At 45.9% G+C, this 21,875-nt stretch overlaps 1 protein-coding gene across 2 annotated transcripts in view; it reads left to right on the forward strand.

Annotated features, from left to right (window-relative positions):
- Positions 1-21,875, forward strand: part of Dock1 (dedicator of cytokinesis 1) — a 494,434-nt gene that overhangs the window by 83,457 nt on the left and 389,102 nt on the right. Inside the window, exons 12-18 of one of the 2 annotated variants that reach the window (XM_060381413.1) lie at positions 1,484-1,626; positions 4,812-4,937; positions 9,342-9,466; positions 10,688-10,786; positions 11,682-11,754; positions 16,564-16,667; positions 17,411-17,594. In XM_060381413.1, the coding sequence (XP_060237396.1) occupies positions 1,484-1,626; positions 4,812-4,937; positions 9,342-9,466; positions 10,688-10,786; positions 11,682-11,754; positions 16,564-16,667; positions 17,411-17,594 (854 nt within the window). The remainder of the gene's footprint in view (positions 1-1,483; positions 1,627-4,811; positions 4,938-9,341; positions 9,467-10,687; positions 10,787-11,681; positions 11,755-16,563; positions 16,668-17,410; positions 17,595-21,875) is intronic. The other variant, XM_060381416.1, reaches the window with a different exon arrangement.

A 21,875-nucleotide genomic window follows, 5' to 3' on the forward strand; every position in this document is an offset into this window, starting at 1 on the left:
ATCCTGGAACATGGCTGACATAGTGGTAATAAACAACACACACCTTTTTCAGGTTATAAAACTCAGTTACTTGTTTTTTTTTTTTTTCTCTCTGAAAAATGACAAGGTTTCCTATTGTTCCTAAGGCTTCAGTTTCATCAAGACCACAGGATTTAGGAATACCCAACAGTCCTTCTAAGTGAATCTCCTTGTTGCTTATTTGTTCCCTCTGAAGGTAAAGTAAATAAAACAGCAACAACATCAAAAATCAAGCCCAACAAAACACTAGCTTTGGGAATTGTTAGAAAAGTCAGTGAAATGATCTTTCAGGTTATGACTCTGGTTTTCACCTGGCCTTTGAGATCACCTGCATGTTGCCACCATGCTTTTTTGTCTGACAGTGGAAGTCCACTGTAAACAGAATTAGCACACTCTCTCACCTGCTGTGTCATTTGTGTGTCTTGCTCTTCTAGAGGATGATGTCTACACAAATTTTTATCTGTGGTGATAGAAGAAAAAAGTAGCATAATTCTAATAGCAAAATAAGCCTGGAAACTGTTCTCTGGGAAATGTCATGCTAATGAGAACGTTTTTTGCTCCATTAAAATGGATTTATCACCTCACAGGGTTGGTTTTAGGGAGGGAAACGTAGTGTGCATTCTCTCTCTCTTTCTTGTTCATCTCTTTTTAACTTGGTGAAATAAATTAGAATAGCTCTCAGCTTCTTTGAGTTGCTTGGCTCAAGTGATGGATGACAAAGTCCTTGTTCCCAGAATTGATTTTAAGTGTTCTGTACCTGATGTATGTTTTTACACCCTCTTCCCATGAGGCTCGGTGGCACTGCACAGTATTTCTCCTGGTGCATGTTGCCTTTGCTGGCTACTCTCATGCGCATGGGCTCATGGGCCTAAGAACATTGGTAGCTTGGATTTCCAGTGATGCGCAGGGTTCGGCATGTAGACATGGTGGCTGTTACTTCTGTTCTCCAAGGACTGGTCACATGTAGCCATTGAAGACCCTTTTGTGAGCACACTGAGGAACCAAAGGCAGGGCTTCTTAAGTCATTAGGTTTGAGGGCTATTTTGGGGGGAAGGAAAGGGATCTTGTTTTTATTTTCTTCTTTGTGCCATCTTGCCCTGGACTAGTTCCGCACTAGCACAGCGGCACAAGGAGGCATCAGTGTTGAATTCAAGGTCTCTCAGCCACTTTAATTTCAGACCAGCCCCTTTGGACTGTCCATTAGCAATGGAATGGAGCCCTGTGCACATATTCCCTGGGAGTGGGGCACCCTCCTCGGCTGGACTTCTCTCCTGTGGTTCACCATTTTCCTGATCGATGCTTTCCCTGTCTCTCTTGTCACCTCTCCTGCCCTTTGTCTTTCGTTGACTCATGACGACTCTCTCATATTTGGTGGTGATGCTCTTTTGTGTCCCCCTGTTACTGTGACCCATGGGTCTCTGTGCCCCTTTGTCTCCTGTGGTCTTGGTTGCCCCACGCCCTCCAGGCTCGCGTTGGACGACGCCATTCGACACAAGCCGCTGAACATGTCATCCCGTTTCTCACCCAGGGTGGCAGGGGAGAATGACTTCCTTCAGACTGTCATAAACAAAGTCATTGCAGCCAAAGAAGTCAACCACAAGGGACAAGGTATGTATCTCTGTTTTTTTTTGTTTGTACCCATGTAAGGAATCTGGTGTGGGGCTTTCCTGTTGGAACGTTTGGGACTGGGTGGTGCTTGTGGCTCCCAAGTGGGCAGCTGTGCAGCCTCACCAATAGCCTTTGTAGGTTCCTGGGAGCCAGCTTCCCTGATGAGTGCAAAAGGGTGGGGAGTAGTGCATGGCTGGGGCTATCTGAAGACCTAGGGCTGAGGATCCTGGCAGCATGGGAATCAGTCCTTGCCTTTGACTCCTCCTCCTTCGCAGTGTTCTCCTGCTCTCTCTCTTCTCTCTTATGCTTAACAAAGTACGGATGGCTGAGGATGGTGGCTGGTTGGTAGTGTGCTTGCTTGTCACATGAAGTGCTGAGCTCTATCCCTAGCACCACATAAAATAGGCTTTGATGGTACGAGCCTGAAACCCTGGCAGTCGAGAGGCTAGGGGGATCAGAAATTCAAGGCCACATTAGGCTACCCTGATACAACAAGTTTAAACAAATACACAAGGAAGTCAATCAGCAAACCCAAACCCCAATCCCACAGTAACAACAAACCGCAAGCCGTGAATGGAACCCCTGCCCAAAAGCCATGGCGTCACCTCATCTGATTTCCCTCCCTTCTGGCACCAGCTCTTGTCTCCAAGTCCTGTCACAGTTCTGGCAATGTTTTGTAATTTCCCCTTTGTCCCAGCAGGGGAAGTGACTCCTTTTTATTTCTGTCATCCAAGTAGCCTCCTCCCTCCTTCCTGCCAACCCCTTCTCCCTGTCCTGCTTGCAATGTTTTTAATACCACACCGATGTGTTCAAGCAGCTGACCTTCTGGGGGCAGAGCTAATGAATCAATCAGCTTGGGCTGGTGACAGTTGGCGTTGGGCTGGCCAGGAGCCCTGCCAAAAAACAACAGCTTATCAAACCCTACCTCTTACATGAAGGAACATAAGTCACCTTCAGAGATTGGGGATTCTAACCCTGGTTTTTAGCATTTGGGAAAACCCATGTACCCATGGCTGTTGATCTGGCACAGCACACTGTGCACTCAGAGGAGCTCAATGAAACAGCTACCCTCCATCTCCGGCCTTCCAAACCAACCCTTTCCATTGTCTCAAGCAGTGTTTAATGAGTCTGAAGAATGTTCTGGAGAAAAGGAGCTCCTGTATGTCTCTGCAGTTAGCCTTGGCTTTACCCCACTCTCTGGCCAACCCCGTCTAGAATGTTTATGGATTATAGCCTTTGTACATGGAGCAAGTTTAAACTGAGCCAAGGCCCCACCCTTGTAGATGATAGCTTTTCCATTTTGCAAGCCACAGGGAGTCTCCCAGAGGTAGGAGCAGTATAAGGCCTGGCTGCTCCCTTATTTCTGGATCAGCAACCCTACCTCCGCCAGTCCTCCAGTTCCTTTTGTAGCTTCCTCACAAGGTTGTGTTTATCACAGAATCACATAGGAGAAATAGAAATGGTTTCACACTAACATCAAAACAGCCAGGCTGTTTCTGGGTCACAGTCAGAATCTCTGAGCTAGACAGCAATGGCATGGACACTGGCTGGGGTTGATAACACCTGGTACCTTGGACGACCAGAGAGGAGAGAGAGGTCTCAGACCATAATTGAGGATGAACAACAAGAATCCCCATAGCCTTTTTCAACGGGGCTACTACTGTCTTCCTGAATGAACATAGTGAGTCAGTAGTATCATCACTGAGCCAACAGCATCAGCAAGTGAGCTCTACCTTGACCCTGAACCTTCCTTCAACACTCCTACTTAGAATCTAGCTCATTCCTAGGAGGGTCTGGGGAGGCTTGGCCAGGGCAGTCACTGCTAGATGGTCTGGACTCTTCCCGTGGGCTCCTGTTTCCATCAGAATGACCCAGGTGCCTCCTGATGCCTGCCTATCTTTCCAACCACAGCCGGAGGACCCAGAATAGAGGACAAGGTGGAGATGATAATCTCTGCAAAAGCTGGTGGCTCTTTTCCTGCTCACCTCCCCACATGGCCTTGGCATATTCCATTGCTGTAGCATCCAGTTTCCTTTTCACAAAGGCAGAGTCTCCTGAACATCCTCTTTTCCCCTGGTTGACTGAACCCAGGGTCTTGTGCAAGCACAATAAGCACAGGACCATTGAGCCACACCCGTGGTCCCTTGATTCTTTTTTTATTTAACCCACAGGATTCTGCCTCTGAGTTCTGGGTGCATATATGGACACTAGATCCTCACACCCATACCTGCTAATTGTTGTTTGCGAAAGGCCGCCTCTCTGCTGTTATTTAATGTCACTTGGTTTAGTTTGCTTGGCTGTATTGGCAGAATCATGGGGAAGGGGGGGGTCAAGATAAAGTACCCAGCCCCTTGAGGGTCTGTTTAACTCTCTGCAGGCCCAGAGCTGCCTGTTGGCTCTCTGTCCTTTAGTGTGAATTAGGAAAAGGAAGCCCATAGCCTGGGTGTATAGAGATACAGTCAGTTCCTGGGTGCACGGGGTGGGAGTACAGTGTGAAATGCAAGTGAAGAGAATCTTTCACATGTGCTTTGGGATTTTCTTCCTCTCCCCAACCCTTGCCTGGTGCAGAGCACGTTTAATGGTCCTGCCCACAGCAGATGCTGCCTCTTAGGGCCACCTTCCTTCCCTTTTGCTCTCCCTGGTTCTGTGGTTTTGACTCCCATATTGGTCTTCCCAAGGCCCTCCCCATGGGTTAGGCTCCAGTGCTGGCCTCCTGCAGCCTCTCCTGACTCAGTATTTTCCCTTTAACTTCTATCTGAACGTGGAAGTTGCTTTCAGGTCAGGCCCCTGGCTTGCTCTTGAGCCCTCTGTATCTTTTCAGAGCATCCTGGCCCCTACTGGCCTCCAGATATAGACCTCCATGGGGGTCAGGAGCCTCTGTGTCTCTGCCTGTCTCCAGCCTCTGCCATAAATGCCACCTTCTGCTTTCTCCTAAATTGAGATAATTCAAAAGAACCTTTTATACATACAGACCACTTTGCTTCCGTCCCGTGCTCATGCTGTTTGATCTCAGAGTCAAGGGCTGTGTCTGGACTGAGTGTGTGCCCCTGTGCTGGGTGCCTCTGGCCTGGACATTTGCCTGAATATTTCTGTTTATGATTCTGCTCCGTGGATTAAAGGTTTCTCAGCTACTGAAATGGTTTTTATCAACACACCTGAGGCAAATGTGACTTTGTTTTTTCCAGGTTTGTGGGTAACCTTGAAATTACTGCCTGGAGACATCCATCAGATTCGGAAGGAGTTTCCTCACTTGGTGGACAGGACCACAGCCGTGGCCCGCAAGACTGGGTTTCCAGAGATTATCATGCCGGGTAAGGTTAGCCTCACTCGGGGCATTGAGCTCCATGTGTGAATGGCAATGTTCAGGAGATCTTGTAGAGAGAGTGAGCCGAACATGTGACAGGTACTGTGTCAAGCCCTGGGGCATTAAGAATGTCGTTAGTGCAAACACAGTGGTGGGATGCACGCTTTGGACCCTGGGCTCTTTGTAGGATTGGGATCCCACTAACTGTGAAGCTCACACATGGGAGAACATAGATACCCAGCAAACATGGAATTAAGTATCTGATCAAAGGAAGGAAGGAAGGAAGGAAGGAAGGAAGGAGAAGGGAAGGAAGGAAAGAGAAAGGAAGGAAGGAAAGAGAAAGGAAGGAGGGAAGGAAGGGTCAGACACCCAGGCCAGTGCCAGGCAGTTAGGATGATGCTGTTCCTTTGGACCAGCTCAGAGGGTGTTTATTACCATACCGACATAGCTCAGCCATAGCAGTATATTTTGTGCTACGTGACCTAATAACTTGGGTTATTTTAAAAAATGTTTTTTCTCTTATATTTAACAACACTTTCCAGTTTCTAAATAATACTCATATCAATAATCTGATACTGTTATTGATATCTGCCCCCGGGATGCATGCTTATATTTATCCTTAATGTTCCATTTGTTTTGCAACCAACATTTATTTGAATAGCCTGGATTGCTCCACAGAAGGATCTTGGGCACTTTAAGCTTGGTGTTGAACTAATTCCAATCAGAATTAAACCACAGCATCTGGGTGCAGTGGTTACAGGCCTGTAATCCCAGCACTTGTGAGGCAGGCACAGATGGATCTCTGTTTGAGGCCAGCCTGGTCTACAAAGTGAGTCTAGGACAGCCAAGACTACAAAGAGAAGCTCTGTCTCAATAAATAAATAAATAAACAAATAAACAAACAAACAAGCAAATAAAGCCACAGCCCAAAGTTACATGGGCAATGGGCATTGAAAATGGGATCAAGCCACAGACATTTATTTAATTTTATTTTATGTGGGTTAGTGTGAAGATGTTAGATGCCTTGGAATTGTTGTTACAGTTGTGAGCTGCAATGTAGGTGCTGGGAATTGAACCTGAGTACTTTGAAAGAGCGGACAGTGCTCTTAACCTCTGAGCCATCTCTCTAGCCCCAAGCCATAGTCATTGCTGTTCTTATTTCATGCAACCATGGGGTGTATGCTTTCTATGCTATTCACCTTTCAGGATTGGTGTGGGTTATTGACTACTCTGTCTGTTGACATGACAGATAACTGAAGTGAGCTAGCCTGCATAACATTGTTGCTTCCTGTATCCCTGCAGAGGTATGGTATGTCAGTCTTGTTCATGGAAATGGGCCAGTTGTGGACTTACTGTTTATATTTGGACTGTTTATATATGGGTGAAGGTGATGGTGCATTTGTTTGCTTCTTTAGTATATCCTTTTAGTGTTTTTCCCCACTTCTGTTGCTGTGATAAAATACTCTGACAAAAACATTTTAAGGGAGAAAGGCTTTCTTCTAGTTCACCATTCATAGTATAGTGGGGAAGTATAATATAGTATGGTGGGAAGGTCAGAGGAGTAGTAGGATGAAGCAGCTGGTCACAATAAATTCACACTCACAAGACAGCAATGAATGCAAGCTACTGCTCAGTTCACTCTGTCTCATGTAAGTTGTGGAAGCCCTACCCAGGAAATGGTTCCACCCACAGTTAATATAGATCCTCCCACTTCAGCTTATCAAGCTACTTTTCCACAGGCATGAACAGAGACTGTCTTCCAGTGACTCTAGTCTAGAGCCTGTCCAGATGACCCTCTACCCTAACCATCCCATCTGGGACATCTGGAATCTCCTCCTTATGCTAGTAGAAGTTTCCCTTGTTGTAGATAAGTTCACAAAGTTAAATCCATAGCTCATCAGTTATCTAATCGTTGGCTTTTGAACAACCCATGCTGCTGACCATTGTCCTAGTCAAGAACAGGAGTCCACATACTGAGTGGCTGCTAGAGGGATTCTAGCTGGAGTGAGTCACCCTTGTTCTCTATTGACTGAGTAAGCACTGGCCAGGCGAGGGCACCAAGTCCACAGTGCTGGCATTCTTCTGTCTTCCTTCCATATTAGTTCAGTGGAACCTCTGCATTACTCCTTTCCACCTGCCTTTTGGAGGCATGCATCTTTCCACAGTAGGAGAGCCTGTGCGACCTCACTCCTGTTGACCCTTCTATGTGTTCATGGCCCATGCTACCCTGGATCCTTTCTGAAGGACGCAGGGGAGAAGCCAAGCTATCCATGGAAGATGGATAGCGTCCAGTCATGCCTCTGGGAAGATGATAGCCTCCAGTCACCTCTTAGCAACTAATATCAGTGTCTAGTGAGCCCAACCTTTGCTGAAGGTCTATGTGGTGCTCTTCTGTGGGGATTATCCACTGCAAATGCTGTCTTTTTTTTTTTTTCCTCTCATGGCTCAGAAAAAGTCTCTGTGGGAATGGCGAAAATAGGCTTGAGGGTGTGGCCTTTCATCCACTTGAGACCTCATAGCCCATGTTTCTTCCTCTGCGTACTGAGGTTTTTTAGGAAATTGATACAGCCCTCAAATAAAGATTATGGTTTTGGGGGCCAGGGAGATAGCTGAGTTTTTAAAATGCGTACAAGGATTTGAGTTAGATTTCCAGAACCCACCTAAACCATGCTCCACCATTCTAGTTTTGCAGTGTGTTGGAGAAAGCTGGATTTCTGGGTCTTACTGGCTAGGCAGCCTAGTTGAACTGGGGAGTTCTAAGCCAGTGAGACTCTGTCCTAAAACACAACATAGATGGTGCCTTAAGAACAGCAGTTAAAAGCTGGAGGTGGTGGCACACGCCTTTAATCCTAGCACTCAGGAGGCAGTGACAGGCAGGTCTCTGAATTCAAGGCCAGTCTGCACTACAGAGTGAGTGCCAGGGCAGCTAGGACTACACAGAGAAACCCTGTCTTGAAAACAAACAAACAACAATTAAGATTGCCCTCTGGCCTTTGCTTGCATGAGCTCACAACTGCACATATAGCTGTATACACAAATGCATACATAAAGATTATGGTTTTTGTGTTCTGATAGTAATTTTCAGGCTAAGAAACATACAATTGAGGCATACCAAACCACTAAGGCTGTTGAGTCATGGTGTGTAAGCCCAGGAGGTGAAAGGACTTATTTGAGGCCCCACAGCTGATAAGGGGTAGGCCTTCGTTGGAAAGTCTTGTTTCCTGCACCCCAGCCTCATGCTCCAATCTTTTTAACCTCTCTTGTGTGCAGTATCTGCCATGGCAGCTATGCTTTCTTCCCTTTTGTGCAGCTACCATGGCTGTGGGAGCAACCCACTGGGACCATTACGATAATGACTTTTAAATGCGACTTTAATTTAATAGTTGGAGCCATTAAAAGCCAAAATAGAGCAAATTTTTAAAAAGCACATACACACACAAACACACACACACACACTAAGAAAAAAAAGAAAACTTTTTTTTTCCCTTAAAAACTCCTCATGGTTATCCACAACTGAGGTCTGTTGTTCTCCCTGCTTTTCAGTGCAGAGCAGGGTTGGGCATGGGGTGGGGTCAGGCAGCCTAGTCATCAGTAATGATGCTTCTTCTCCATCATGGAGCAAAGGAAGCTTGCACTTTCTCCAGCTCTCACGTTCTCAATAGAAAGAAGATTCTGAGTTTGTTTGTTCTAATCTGCCCTCATCACAATTAAAGGTCCATTTCATACTAAAAGTTATGGAGTTGTATGTGGTGATACACCCTTGTGATCCCAGCCCTTGGAAGGCTGAGGCAGGATATCTGTTCATTGGAGGCTATCCTGGGCTACAAGTGAGATCCTAAATAAAAAACAAAACAACACAAAACAAAAACTTAACATCTCTCCTTCCCCAGACAATCTCTTCCCACCTGCGTCCTGTCAGCTACTTGCTAGAAGAGAAGAACTACATTTAACCTTTCCGTGACCTGTCCTTTGTCCATGGCTCGTGGTTCTCATTCGCAATAGGCTTTTAGTTCAAGGCTTGAAATCGGACAGTTCAAAACAAGCAAAGAAAGTTGGCCTTGGCAGTTCTCTTCTGCATGTGTGAGCTGGCTGCTGAGGACACAGTGATATTCCATGGGAGGCTTACAAAGGACCCTAGTGATCACGGGATGCTACAAAGGGCTTGGGTCCTTGTAGCTCCAGCAGTGGCATAGCAGCCTCTTTGAGCACCTCAGAGAGGTGCAGAGCCAAAGTTGACGCGAACAGGTTCTGCCATGCTTTAGAAGCCTAGACTGTTCTGTAGGAAATATTTCAGAACTGTCTAATGCAGTATTTATAATATTCCGTTAAGACAGCAATTCCGACAATTTGGCTAAATTCACAGTTACACAATGAATGATGGATTGCTATAAAGATATAATTTTCCCCCCAGGTGATGTTCGAAATGATATCTATGTGACATTAGTTCAAGGGGATTTTGATAAAGGCAGTAAAACGACCGCGAAGAACGTGGAGGTGACGGTGTCTGTCTTTGATGAAGATGGGAAGCGACTGGAGGTATCTCTTTTTGCTGAGTCTTGTCTGCAGAGTTCAAGTTCAGCTTTGCACATGTCCGCCTTGGCTGTACTACAGGAACTGAGGTTTTTGATTGCCTGTGTTATGTCATATGTTGGGATGTGTGTTGGTAGCAGCCTCCTTTTTTTTCCTGCTTGTCATTGTGTTCTGGGTATCCAGGCCACCAGCCTGTCTCAGGGGATCCCTGTAGATTTTGACGACCCTCTTTGCTCAGACTTATAAGGAGGCCTTATTTCTTGGTGTAATCCCACATACCTAGCAATCACAGTTGTAGGTCAGAGACCATTTCTTTCAATATTTGAGAGATGAAGAAATAGAACCTGAGGATTCTCTTTGCTCAGGCTCATAGAGTGAGGTAGGTTTATAGGATCATCTGCCTTATCTCTTAAATGCCTGAGGTGACCAATAACACCTCCTCCTCATGGCCAGAGCAGCCAGCAGAAGCCACCGGTGTGGCTCAGAGGCTGTGGTTCCCTCTGATGAGCAGAGCAAGTGTCCCTCTAGGACTGGACAGCAGTGGCTGGGCTTGTGTCCTGGCTCAGCTGTGTGCAGCAGGTCTCACACTTTTTCTTCCTGTCTGGCCTTGTCTAGTGTCACTCATGTCTGCAGAAGCCTTGAACTATCATGCCCTGGCCTCTTAGGCTTTAGTGTTATGGATGTGGTTGAATTTTGGCCGACAACATTTATAGCTAGAGAGATGAGTCTTTGCTTCTAGGCCCACTAAGTAAATTGGGCAAGTGTCATCAGCTTGTAATTTGAAGCCAGTTGGGCAGGGGATAGGAGAAGTGGTAGTCGAGGTTAGCCTGGTTTAGACTGGTAGCTGGCACAGGCAGACCTGCCCCTTGATTTTGGGAATGCATGCCAAATGTAGTGCTGTGTTGGCATCCTGGATAACTACCACTTTTTCTTGGGTGGGTGTAACAGGACTGTGTAGGGTGAGATACTGTGATCTCTAATGCTAACACCTTTAAAAATAGATATCTAGATAGACAGATAGATAGATATTATTCATTGTGTGTGTGTGTGTGTATGTGTGTGTGTGTGTATGTATATGCCCATGTATATAGAAGTCAATATCCCACTTCTATCACATAGGTCCTGGGGATTGAACTCAGGTTGTCAGGCTTGGCAGCAAGAGCCTTTCCCCACTGAGCCACCTCAGCAGCCCTAACATGAACTCTTTCTTTCTGCCTTTTCCTGAAGCATGTGATTTTCCCTGGTGCTGGTGATGAGGCAATCTCCGAGTACAAATCCGTTATTTATTATCAAGTGAAGCAGCCTCGCTGGTTTGAGACCCTTAAGGTATTGTGTTTCTGCGGTCGTTTCATCCCCAGGGGCTGATTGTGAAATCCTCCCTCACACCACACAAAGCAAAGTTGTTCAAGACGGTTAAAGAACCTCCCTGCTAGTTCCTCTCACACACCCTTATCTCCTTGGAATGTAAAAATAGTACCTCCATGGGGATGAATTGTCACATCTTCAGCATAGCTAACATCATTCTCTCCTTGGGTCTGGTGTATATGTGGCCTGCTGCCTGTGTACCAAATAGGAAGAAGCGGGGATGCCGGTGTGTGGAGGTTATCGTGGAGAGGGTGGATCTGCTTTTTGTGGCATTGATATAAGGCTTTCATCACGCAGCCTGTATATGATGCTATGGTACCCTACTGTAATATGTAAAACTAACCCCCCCCGACCCCTGTACCCTTGCCCAACCTAAGAATTTGAATCACAGAAGGTAAGGGATGGCCTTTCAAATATAGATGTTGACATGAACATTAGGGGCAGTCTTTGCTTACAGACAGCACACATGAAGCCTTGTTCTTTGGCCATAATGGAACAAAAAAAAGCTTTCTTGCTGCAGCTGCCGAAGGGATGCGGACACACCTTTATATAGGGGCTACAATGAGGAGAACAGCTTTCAAAAATAGAACGCGAGCAGTGTACATCTGAGTGTTAAAACAAAAACTACCCGGCTGTCTAGCAGAGCTTCCTCCGTGTCCTTCACAACATTATCTTGTTTAAATTTTCAAAAGACATTTTGCCTTTGGCAGAAATCATACGAGGATAAGATAGAGGGTGTTTTCATTGCTCTGGTCCCTGAATGCTTATCGTAGTACGGATAACTAGCCTGAATTAAGCACTTCCTGCTATGGGATGTTCGGAAAGGTACTCACATGTCCCCTTTCGGTTCTTCAAGGTGGCTATCCCCATTGAGGATGTAAACCGGAGTCACCTTCGATTTACCTTCCGCCATAGATCCTCGCAGGACTGTGAGTAATGGGCCACTTTATCAGGGTTTGTTTTCAAGGGAAAAGCTTAGCAGGCAGCACCTGCTCTGGATCGCTTTAGGACATGGCTGTCATTTGCGGTGATGTCGTGGCTCCTTGGCCGTTTCTTTCACCTGAACTTGGCCCTGGAGAACATCAATGAACGATCTCAGGGAAATTAATTTTCGTCTTTCCTCTGGGATGGGAGGTGCACCTGCTCCTTGCTCCTCTTTCCTCATGTCTCTCTTCCTTGTCTCTAAAGATTTTACTTTTAATTATGTGTCTGTGTGTGTGTGTGTGTGTGTGTGTGTGAGTGTGTGTGTGAGTGTGGGTTTGCAGACATGAGCGCAGTGCCAGTGGAGGCAGCAGAGGGCTTCGAATCCCCTGGAGCTGGAGTTGTACCCTGTTGTGAGCTGGCCTGCGTAGGTGCTACGAACTGAACTCTGGTCCTCTGCAGGAGCCACCTTTCCAGCTCCATATCTTCTTTGACTCACTTGTGCCAGGCTATTAGGAAGGCCACTGAGGCATAGCAAATCATTTGGAAGATTGCCTTTTAGCACTCTTTGCCTTAGCATCAAGAACTAAGAACTTGAACCACTTTTTGTCTTTGCTGGAGCTTAGCTGGAGCTCTCCCAGACGTTGGTGTAACACTAACTTTCATAGCAAGCCTAGAGGAAGGATTGCACCTTCATGCTTTCCCCTTTCTGAAAGAATTGCTTACTGATTACTGAAGCTGCTCCCATCGCAGTGGTTGAATTAGTTCTAGACTCTGTTGCAGATTCCTAAGGATGAGGCTCTCTGGCCCTTGCTTTAGGACAGAAATGCCATCCTTTGGACTGTCTTCACCACAGGGCAGGTCCCAGAGCGGACCCTGTTGCCATGAGGAAGTGCTCATGTGTCCCCCATCTGACAGTTTCTGGGGGCTCAGGCCCTCCCTGTGGGTCAGATGTGTGTGATAGAGGATGAAGCTACAGAACATCCTGAAGGGCTGACTGTGAGCCAAGGTTTATTGTTGGGAGGCATATGGTCCTCTGCGTAGGGTCACTGAGAAGCCTGGGCTGCTATCATTAGGAGGAGTTAGGAGAGAGAGGGCATAAGTTCCATAGAGCTAGAGAACCATATCTGAACCTACACGGGTGCATGCTTGGGGTGTGCAAGGCCAGGAAGTAGTTACACAAAGGCTCTAAAACAGCCAGGAGCCCATGTGGTGCATCCGTGTGGGATGGAAGGAGGGCATGCATGGCAGGTACCTCTCACAATCCCATCCTAACCGTGTAAGAAGGTCAGAAGCTAAAAGGCCATCAGAGGTCACGATAAGTGTGAGAAGCAGGTTAGTGAAGTGCAGCTAGTGGAGATGTGCTGTTTCACTTTTGTGTTTGCTTTAAGACTAGGCCCAGCAGGTTGAAGGCCTGGTCCTGGTCAGTGTACACGGTGCCCTGGATGGCCGACACCCCAGGATGATGGGCACAGTCACAGACTGTGAGCTCCTATCCTTGAGGCTGACATGGGAGCTTCCTTGTGTTGTTCGGATCAAACATCTCCAGAATCCCTTGCAGAGTCAGTGTTCCTCTCCTGAATCCTCATGTTACACACGAGGAACTCCGTGTAGAGGCTTTTGGGTTAGTGCCTCTGAAAAGAGCCTAAGGCGTAACCCGTGCTTTAGTGCTACACTACAGTGCCTCTGGGAAATGACAAGGACATTCTTCCACCTCCTGGTGTTTGTGTTAGTGCCTGTCTATCTAACCAGGGGATGAAGACTCTGGGCTAAGTGGCAGCATGGGGTTAGTCTGCAGGGCCACCTGAGTAATGGCAGCCAGGATTAAAATGTCAAATGGAGTGTGGAGAGATAGGGGCTGGTCAAAGGGGTTCTCTGGGCACAGGTGCAACAGTCCAGATGTGCTGTGGGCCAGAGTTCTGCCGAGGGGGCAGTAGGAGCTTAGGCACTCTTAGAGAGGTAGAAAGACCAGCCTTAGTGCAGGCTTGGCTTCCTGGACACATATCATCCCCAGGCTGCAGGGCCTCCAGGGTCTGTGGAGGAAGCGGCACAGTAGCTAAAAGTTCTAGACTCGTCAAGGACTGTGTCAGAATTACTCCTGAGCCACTTTCTTAACAAATTCATTCCCCTTAATTAATGAATTACACTAGGGCAAAGGAAGGTCTCTAGCATTCTAATTTTCAAAATCCTTGTTTTTCTCGTCAGTTTTAAGTACTCATTATAGACAAGATGCTATCACCCGACATGCCAAGACACATTTGCATAATTAATGAAGCCTCTACGGCCACAGCTTGTGGGGTTCTGGAGACATGTTGAGCATTGTAAGTGTGGTGCTTATGAGATCTTGTTTGCCAGCCACTGAGGGTAGCCCTAGGGGCTGCTACAGCTGGGCAGTATATCCTGGGTCTGAGAAGGAAAGAATTCAGTACTCATCATCCCCCTTGGCTGACCACTGGGCACATACAAGTTGCTTTCCACCTTAGAGCAGGGCCTGGAGAGGGAGAAGTGATGGGTTGTCCTCTGCTGTGATCTAGCTAGACTAGAAAGCTTGGTGCTGACGTATGAGGATGTGGCCCGCTGTAGCTGGTCGGCCATGTAGATACATTAGTGCATTATTGCAGATAAAACTTCATGGTCTAGCCAGAAGCTGAGTCTGTTGGGACTGGAGCGGGCTCTGGCTACTCTGTAAGTCCATGTGGGTTTCTGCTATGTAGTTCACAGGACTCTGTGAGGTGGTGCTAGAACAATAGTCCACCTACTTTGTGATGGCTCTTAGTGAGCATGTGTTGGACAGGGCCTCTTCCTTGAGTGTTGAAGATGCAGTGTTAATGAATGATGCCCCTTTTTAGTGCCTCAGTAGAAGCTGTCTGCTGATAAGTGCCATTGCATGTATGGCTAGAGATCGCTGCTCCCCTGGGGGCTCAGGCTTAGACGGAGCGGGTCCTAATCACTTGGAAACTGATGTCTTTCACACGTGCTGCTCTTTCATAAAGTTATGTTTAGTAAGGCACATCTGTTCTGTTCCTATCTCTCTTTTTTGGTTGGCTTTCCGTCCTTTAAGTAATTAGTCATCATTTACTTAGCCCCTGTTACATATAAGTTGCATATAACTATCAAGATGAGTAAGTGATGGCTCCTTGGGCATTGAGGTCGTGGGATGAATGTTTTGTGCGCTTCAACTAGAGGAGGGTGGATATGCCCTCCTTCCATGTCCCACCTCTGTCCTTTCCTTCCTGAACAGACTTTTGAATATATACTTCTGACATTTTCTGGTTCTGCACCTCTGTGTCTGTGTGCCATCTGTAGGTGGCAGCTTGTGGAATTCATCTCTTTGGTTTTAACTCTTGTTTGTGTCACTACCTCACTCACCAGCCACATTGGCCTTCTGTCCCCAGATGAGCTGGGTCCCCGTTGCTACTGGACCTCTGTGTTGCACCCTTTCTTCCGGGCACATGGTCCATCTATCTTCTCAGATCCACCTGTTCTGACCATCCACCCACAGGGCCTCTGATCTTCCACTCCTGGGCACGCCTCCAGGTTTTGCTTTCTTTGTGGCCTAAAAGAGCTTACCTGTTTGTTGTCCCTCTTCGTAACTGGCGCAAGCATTTGTTTGTCAGGCTTTATTTCATATGCTGGGTAATGGCAGTACAAATATACATACAGACATACACACAATCACACATATGTTCTCATGCACATACATTCACACATATACACTCAAATGCACACATGTATACACACATAGATACATAGATACATGTACACACACATATACAACCATACATAGCCATATATACATATCTACACATGTATACATCTACACATACAGATATATACTTATACACAGTACATACACACAACATATACATATACATGTATACACATGTACCCATGTAGAATGCATATATATGTATATACACAGACACACACATACACATGTACACATACATATATATACACACATACAGTTATACACATATATAGACATATATGTACATACAGACATGTACACATATACAGACATAGAAACACGCATGCATGTATTACCAATAAACACATACACACATACACATGTACACCCCCCACAGACACACATACATACCCCCATACCCTTAGATGCCAGGGCTAGCAATAACAATAACAGATCCCCCATCCCTACATACCTGCCAGTGATGAGGACCATGAAGAAAAAGCCCATCAGATGCAGGAAAATTATGTAAGCAGGCACCTGACTGTTTTAGATGCTGTGAGGAAAGTTGAATGAAGGAGGGCATGAGCCCCACATGCAGGTCTGACTGTTGCACTGTCTTGCTAAAGCACAAGAACTTCCCTCCCATTCAGGTCTTTAAGCCCCCAGAGGTAGGTGATGTGCTTTTCGACTCTGTCGTTTCTGTGTTGCTAAGTCTTTTTTCCATCCTTGCCGTAGTTTGCCATGTCCTAAGTTTCCACTCCTGGTCTCTATTCCAGGTCACACACACATTCACATTTGTTGTTCCTGCTTACTCTGGAATTGTAGCATCTTGAGCGTGCCTTCACATTCTTCCTCGAAACTTTCGTGCTCTTTAGTCTGGAATCGGTCCTCACATTCTGTAGTCTTCCCCGAGACTTTGAACTGCTCTGATATTCGAACTAGTTTGAGGACAGCTTAACCTTCTGTGATATGAATCTTCCTGTTGGTGACTCTGCTCCATTTCTCCACATCTTCCATTGGCTTCAGCGCAGTTGGGTGATTTTTTCCATAAGGTGTCTTCAGTAGCATGTGCTAATATCACTGTATCCTGACTGTAGTTGAAGGTAATTATTGGTTTTCTTTGCAGCTAAGGATAAATCTGAGAAAATCTTTGCACTAGCCTTTGTGAAGCTGATGAGATACGATGGGACCACCCTGAGAGACGGAGAACATGACCTTATTGTCTACAAGGTGCGCACATCATCACAGGGATACTGGGGATGCTGATCTGATCAGTCCTTTATAACTTCCTCACCTGAGCTGAGCTGTTGGGTTTTCATGGCTGTGACTAAATGACTGAGCCAAACAACTGAAGGTATCCAGGGCATGTCCTGGTGCAGATGTCAGCGCTTTCAGTCCTTCCTGCTGGGGAGGGTGTAATGGAGGGACTCACATCATGGTGACCAGGAAGCAGAGTGCGAAGAATACTGTGGGCATAGACTTTCTCTTATCCTATCATGGTCCCCAGTCTTTGGTGGTACCAGGTTTCAGGGGGATAACTTTCCCCTCATAGTTAATCCTTTGTCGTAGCTTCAACTTAGAGGTGTGCTTCACCAAACTCCAAGGACTTCTCCCTCCAGTCAAGCCTGTGATCAAGATGAACATCACAGCTGACATTTCCCACCCCGAGGAGAGAGCTGCTCTCTAGCAGTGAGCAATGTTTAATTATGCAAATGAGCAGTTATGATGACCAGCCCTTTTGCTATTCCTAATGAGAGAAGATGACAGGCAATAGCACAGTCTATGCTGTATATGAAGGCTAGAGATATGAATTAATGCACAGGAAGAGGGAACGTTGTTAATGTACATTGTAGAGCACAGTGTAGAAGGGGGTTTGAGGGTTGAAAAAAGTCAGAATAATAAAGCATGCAAACAAACCGTGGAGTGTGGCCTCCATGAATGTTGTTTCACATAGCGTATGATCAAACCTACAGGCTGAAGCCAAAAAGCTGGAAGATGCAGCCACATACTTGAGCCTCCCTTCTACCAAGGCGGAATTGGAAGAAAAAGGCCACTCGGCCACAGGCAAGGGCATGCAGAGTCTTGGGAGTTGCACCATCAGCAAAGACTCTTTCCAGATCTCTACGCTGGTGTGTTCCACCAAACTGACCCAGAATGGTGAGTTCTAGAATTCCTCCCTCTCAGACACATCTTTTTTGGCTGCTTGTTGAGTGGAGGAGTTTCCTGTGGGTGTGTGGACGTCATTTATTCTGTCCTTTGATAAGGACCCGCATAGACGTTGATGCACTTGGGAGGAGGAGGTGGCATCCGTCATAGTTTAAAATTCACACTTCTAATTTGGTCTAAGAATTAACTCAGCAGGGAGATTAAACAACGAAAGGTCTTATTTTTATTTTTAAACATGTATTTATTTGAGGTGTGGGGGCAGGCAGATGAAGAGTGGTCCTCTTCATCCTCTGTATGGATACTGGAGATTGAACTCAGTTCATCAAGAGTGTTGGCAAGCACCTTTATCACTCAGCCATCTTGCCAGCTCTGGACTTCCTCTTTAAGATACTTTCCAGCCAAAAGAAAAAATAGCAAGGCATCAGGGTAAGCATATAAGATTTGAAATCAGACCAGAGAAATGGAATTGAACCTTGGCCCTAATTTAACCCTGGAAATGACCTTGAATAAAGGTCTTCTAAACCCACCTATTCTTGTTGTTTCCAGAGATTTCGGACCAGTATATAGACTGTCAGATTCGAGGTACCTCCTTTCTTTGTGTCTTCCTCTGTCTTAGCTTCTCCTTGAGATAACTTCTGGTTATCTTTCTTGGTATGCCTGACATTTTTAGTCCCCTTGTGGTGTGAGATAAGATGTACTTTCTGGTTCCCATACACTAAGCTCAGCCTAATGTGGCTGGTTCCTCATGTCCCTGGGCTGGCTGAGTTTATTTCCCTCCCCTGCAGCCTTCCCAGAAACATGGCAGTCCAGTGGAGACGCTTCTTATTCAGAGCACACCAGTGCCGTTGCCGTGACTCTGTCTGAAGGAGGCAGAGGCTCTCTGCACAAATCCTTCATTTAAAAGCTGCATCCTCCTAATGTGGCCGTATCACAGCTGTGCAGGGACTTTATGCTGTCTTGAAATAGAGCTTAAAAATCCAATTTTTTTCCCCTCTTAACTGTCTGATATGAGTTGTGATTATTAATGTCCGTCATTATCAGGAATCACATCTCTGTGTTGCCTGTCAGTCATGGCTGGAGTTTGAGATTTGCTGAGGGGCAGGCATCCTTTTGGGCTTGCACAGGATTAACCTAGCACAGATGAAACCCTGTCCTTTGGAAGACTGGACTCAGGGGGTAGGGGCGTGGGGGAGGAATGTTTGTGTTCTGAGGGCTTAGGCTTGCCAACCCTGGGTCAGATATTTTTCAAATTTTCTCCTCCTGCTTCCATCTCTCATTCTCAGCTTTACCCAATGATGCCTTATTCATGTATTAGTGAGGGGCTATAAGTTATCCAGATAACTTTGGGTTTTTTGGGTCTCTATGTGAAGAATACTGCTACTTTGTGGCCATTTGGGTACTTCCTGGTTGCTAAGTCATTGTGGGTTTGTCTGAATCATTCCTGAAGGGTCCTAACTTGTTGCCTTGTGATAATCCCCACCAACAAATGGAACTTTTCCCCCTAAGGGACTAGATTTGTACAAATGGTAGGGTGAGGGAGGCAGGAGATCAGTACCCAGGGACATGAGTCAGCTGTGTGGGCTCCTGCTTGGGACTGGGCTGTGACAAGAATGTTTTTGTACTAGGAATAAGACTCTCTGCATATGCCCAACAAATGAGTGTTCGTGCCTCATTTAATGCAGACTAATGGTGGTGTCCCCAGCTGGGTCATTGGGCCCTCTGTGTGGTGTTTTAGTGTTTTAGCAGGTGCTGAGATCTGGTGCAGGTCACTTTTCACTTTGGAATAAGCCACTGTCTTATATGTGGGTCATGTTTCAGATACACTGCAAGATATTGTTTGAAATTTGATCATAATTGTCTTTTCAAAACAAGTCTCATTCACAGGATCTTTTTAAAATCACACATCCCAGAGAGAGAGAGACAGAGAGAGAGAACCTCTCAGGGTGTTGTGAGGATTCCTCTTTTCACCTTCCAGCTCCTTGAATCTCACCATCTGCAGGGTGATTCCCTCTCTGGTACCCAGGGAGAAAGCCCTGGTCTCCGCAGCAGCTGTTGCCAAGCAACAAGGAAATTCCAAAGTGATGCTGCTCACTAAACAGAAGGAGGAATCTGGCTTTCTTTTCATGCCAGCAGTGATACCCCTTTTTGGGATTGTGCCATGCCAGGAGTATACAAGATGGGGTGCCCCAGTTGGCATCAGAGTATGGAGTCCCAAATTGTCCTTTGAGAGAATCATTTTCCTGAAACCATAATTTGTTCTTGCAAAGTTCCATTACTTAGGGAAAAAAAAAAAGCAGGGGCTGAATTATTCATCAAGGTTTGTATTAAAGATCTCTGTCCTCAGTGCTGTGTGGGCTGCCATAGGAGGTAGGAAAAGAGCTGTAAGATGTGATCCCTTGTCTCAATTAGCTTACTGTATAATGAGAGCGAAAGGAGTCATGAAACAAAGAATAATAATGAATCCACCTGTGTTGAGTCCCTGGGAACATAGGGGATGGAGCAAGGTCTTTTCTGACTGGATAGCTTTGTGGGGGTGGGGCAAGCTGTTTTCTTAAGCCCCCACCCAAGACATGATCTTTTGTTAATTTTCTCATTTGAGCCTTTTTTCTCTCATTTGCAAAACAGAGCTCAGATTGACAGGACAAGTGTTATCATCCCAGATTTTGTGAGGTGTGGATCCCTGAGACAGGAGAATTACAAGTTCAAGTACGATCTGGACTCTACAGTGAGCTCTAGGCTAGTTTGACCTGTCTAGTGAGATCTATCTTAAAACAAAACAAAACAAAACAAAATGCCAAAGCAAAATGGAAAGAAAAACCCCAAACAAAGAACTAATAATCAACCCCCAACCCAAACCTACCAATAAGTAAATAAATACAGATTGAAAGTTACAGTATAGAGATCAGGCTTAGCCCAGTGACACCAGCTTGGGGTCCAGATGATTCATGGGTCTCCATTAAAGAAACACTGATCCCTTGTGAGATGGAAATATCCCCAACCCTGGGACCAGGAGTGTCTTAAGACAAGATATATCCGTTCTTGTTACTTTGCTTTCAGTTAAGAAATGGCAACATGTCACCTTCCACCCAAAGTTTCTAGCTGTCTTTCATATTTGAAGGACTGTGGCTGGTTGCATCTTGTGTTCAGTGTTATGATAAGCTTGCCTTCATATTGTATCACTGAATTCTTTTAGCTGCCCTGCAAATTATGCAGCATATGCTTGCCGTTCAGACAAGAAAACAAGGGAAAAACAAGGGAAACTCCCTGCCTGATGTTCCGTAGTTACTGTGTGACTCAGCTGGTTTTATGTAACCCACACTGTATGTGGGTGCTGTGCGCCGTCCCCCTCTGCTTTACTCTTCTGATGCCCGAGGCGATGTGAAATACATGAAAGTCTGTATGGGGTGGAGATGGCTTTTGTGTGGTTTGATTCTGAAATTAGAATGCATATCTGTTTACTGCATTCTTACCTAGATCCCAAATTATATGCTTGCTTTCAGATGTTAATGGGAGCCATGGCTGTATTTATTTGTTTATTTAATTATTTTGGTGCTTGTGGTCTCTTCTGTAGCTGGTGCTCCTGCTACACATAAACAGTAGATTAGATGCAGTTTGCTAGTTGCATTTTTGCAAGTAATGGCCTAGTAATATAACTGGGAGTAAAAAAGTGTAGGCATGTGGGATTTCCTAGACAGGGCTTGGATTCTGTTTTTCTACTTTAAAGAACATCTTACTGTCTTAGGCAAAATCCTTTAAGCTTAAAAACAAACAAACAAACAACAACAAAAAAAACCCCACAACCACGCCCCCCCAAAAAACAAAAAAAAACCCAAAACCTTTGAAGCCTCAGAAGATGTTTCTGTAGATTGCCTGCCATGCAAGCATGAGGAGACGAGGGTGGGTCCCTAGCACCCACATAAAAGCTGGCGGCAGTGGCATGTGCCTATAACCATAGCACTTAGGAGTGGGTGGGTAGAGACAGGTGGATTCCTGGAGCTCATTCTCCAAACCATTGGGTTGAGTCAAACTCCACATTCAGTGGGGGAACGTGTCTTAAAAGGTAGCATGCAGAATGGTGGAGGAGCAAGAAATACCCAAGGTTGGGCCTCTACACACACTCTTGTACATGCACCTTTACACACACACACACACACACACACACACACACACACACAACCAACCTCCCCCCATCCCCTTTGGATCTTTGAAAGCCAGTATAGTCAATCCTCGGCCTTTCTACTAAGACCCACAAACAGCTCAGAAGGCAGCAGG

This window comes from Meriones unguiculatus, chromosome 1, assembly GCF_030254825.1.
Source record: "Meriones unguiculatus strain TT.TT164.6M chromosome 1, Bangor_MerUng_6.1, whole genome shotgun sequence".
Classification (NCBI taxonomy): Eukaryota; Metazoa; Chordata; class Mammalia; order Rodentia; family Muridae; genus Meriones; species Meriones unguiculatus.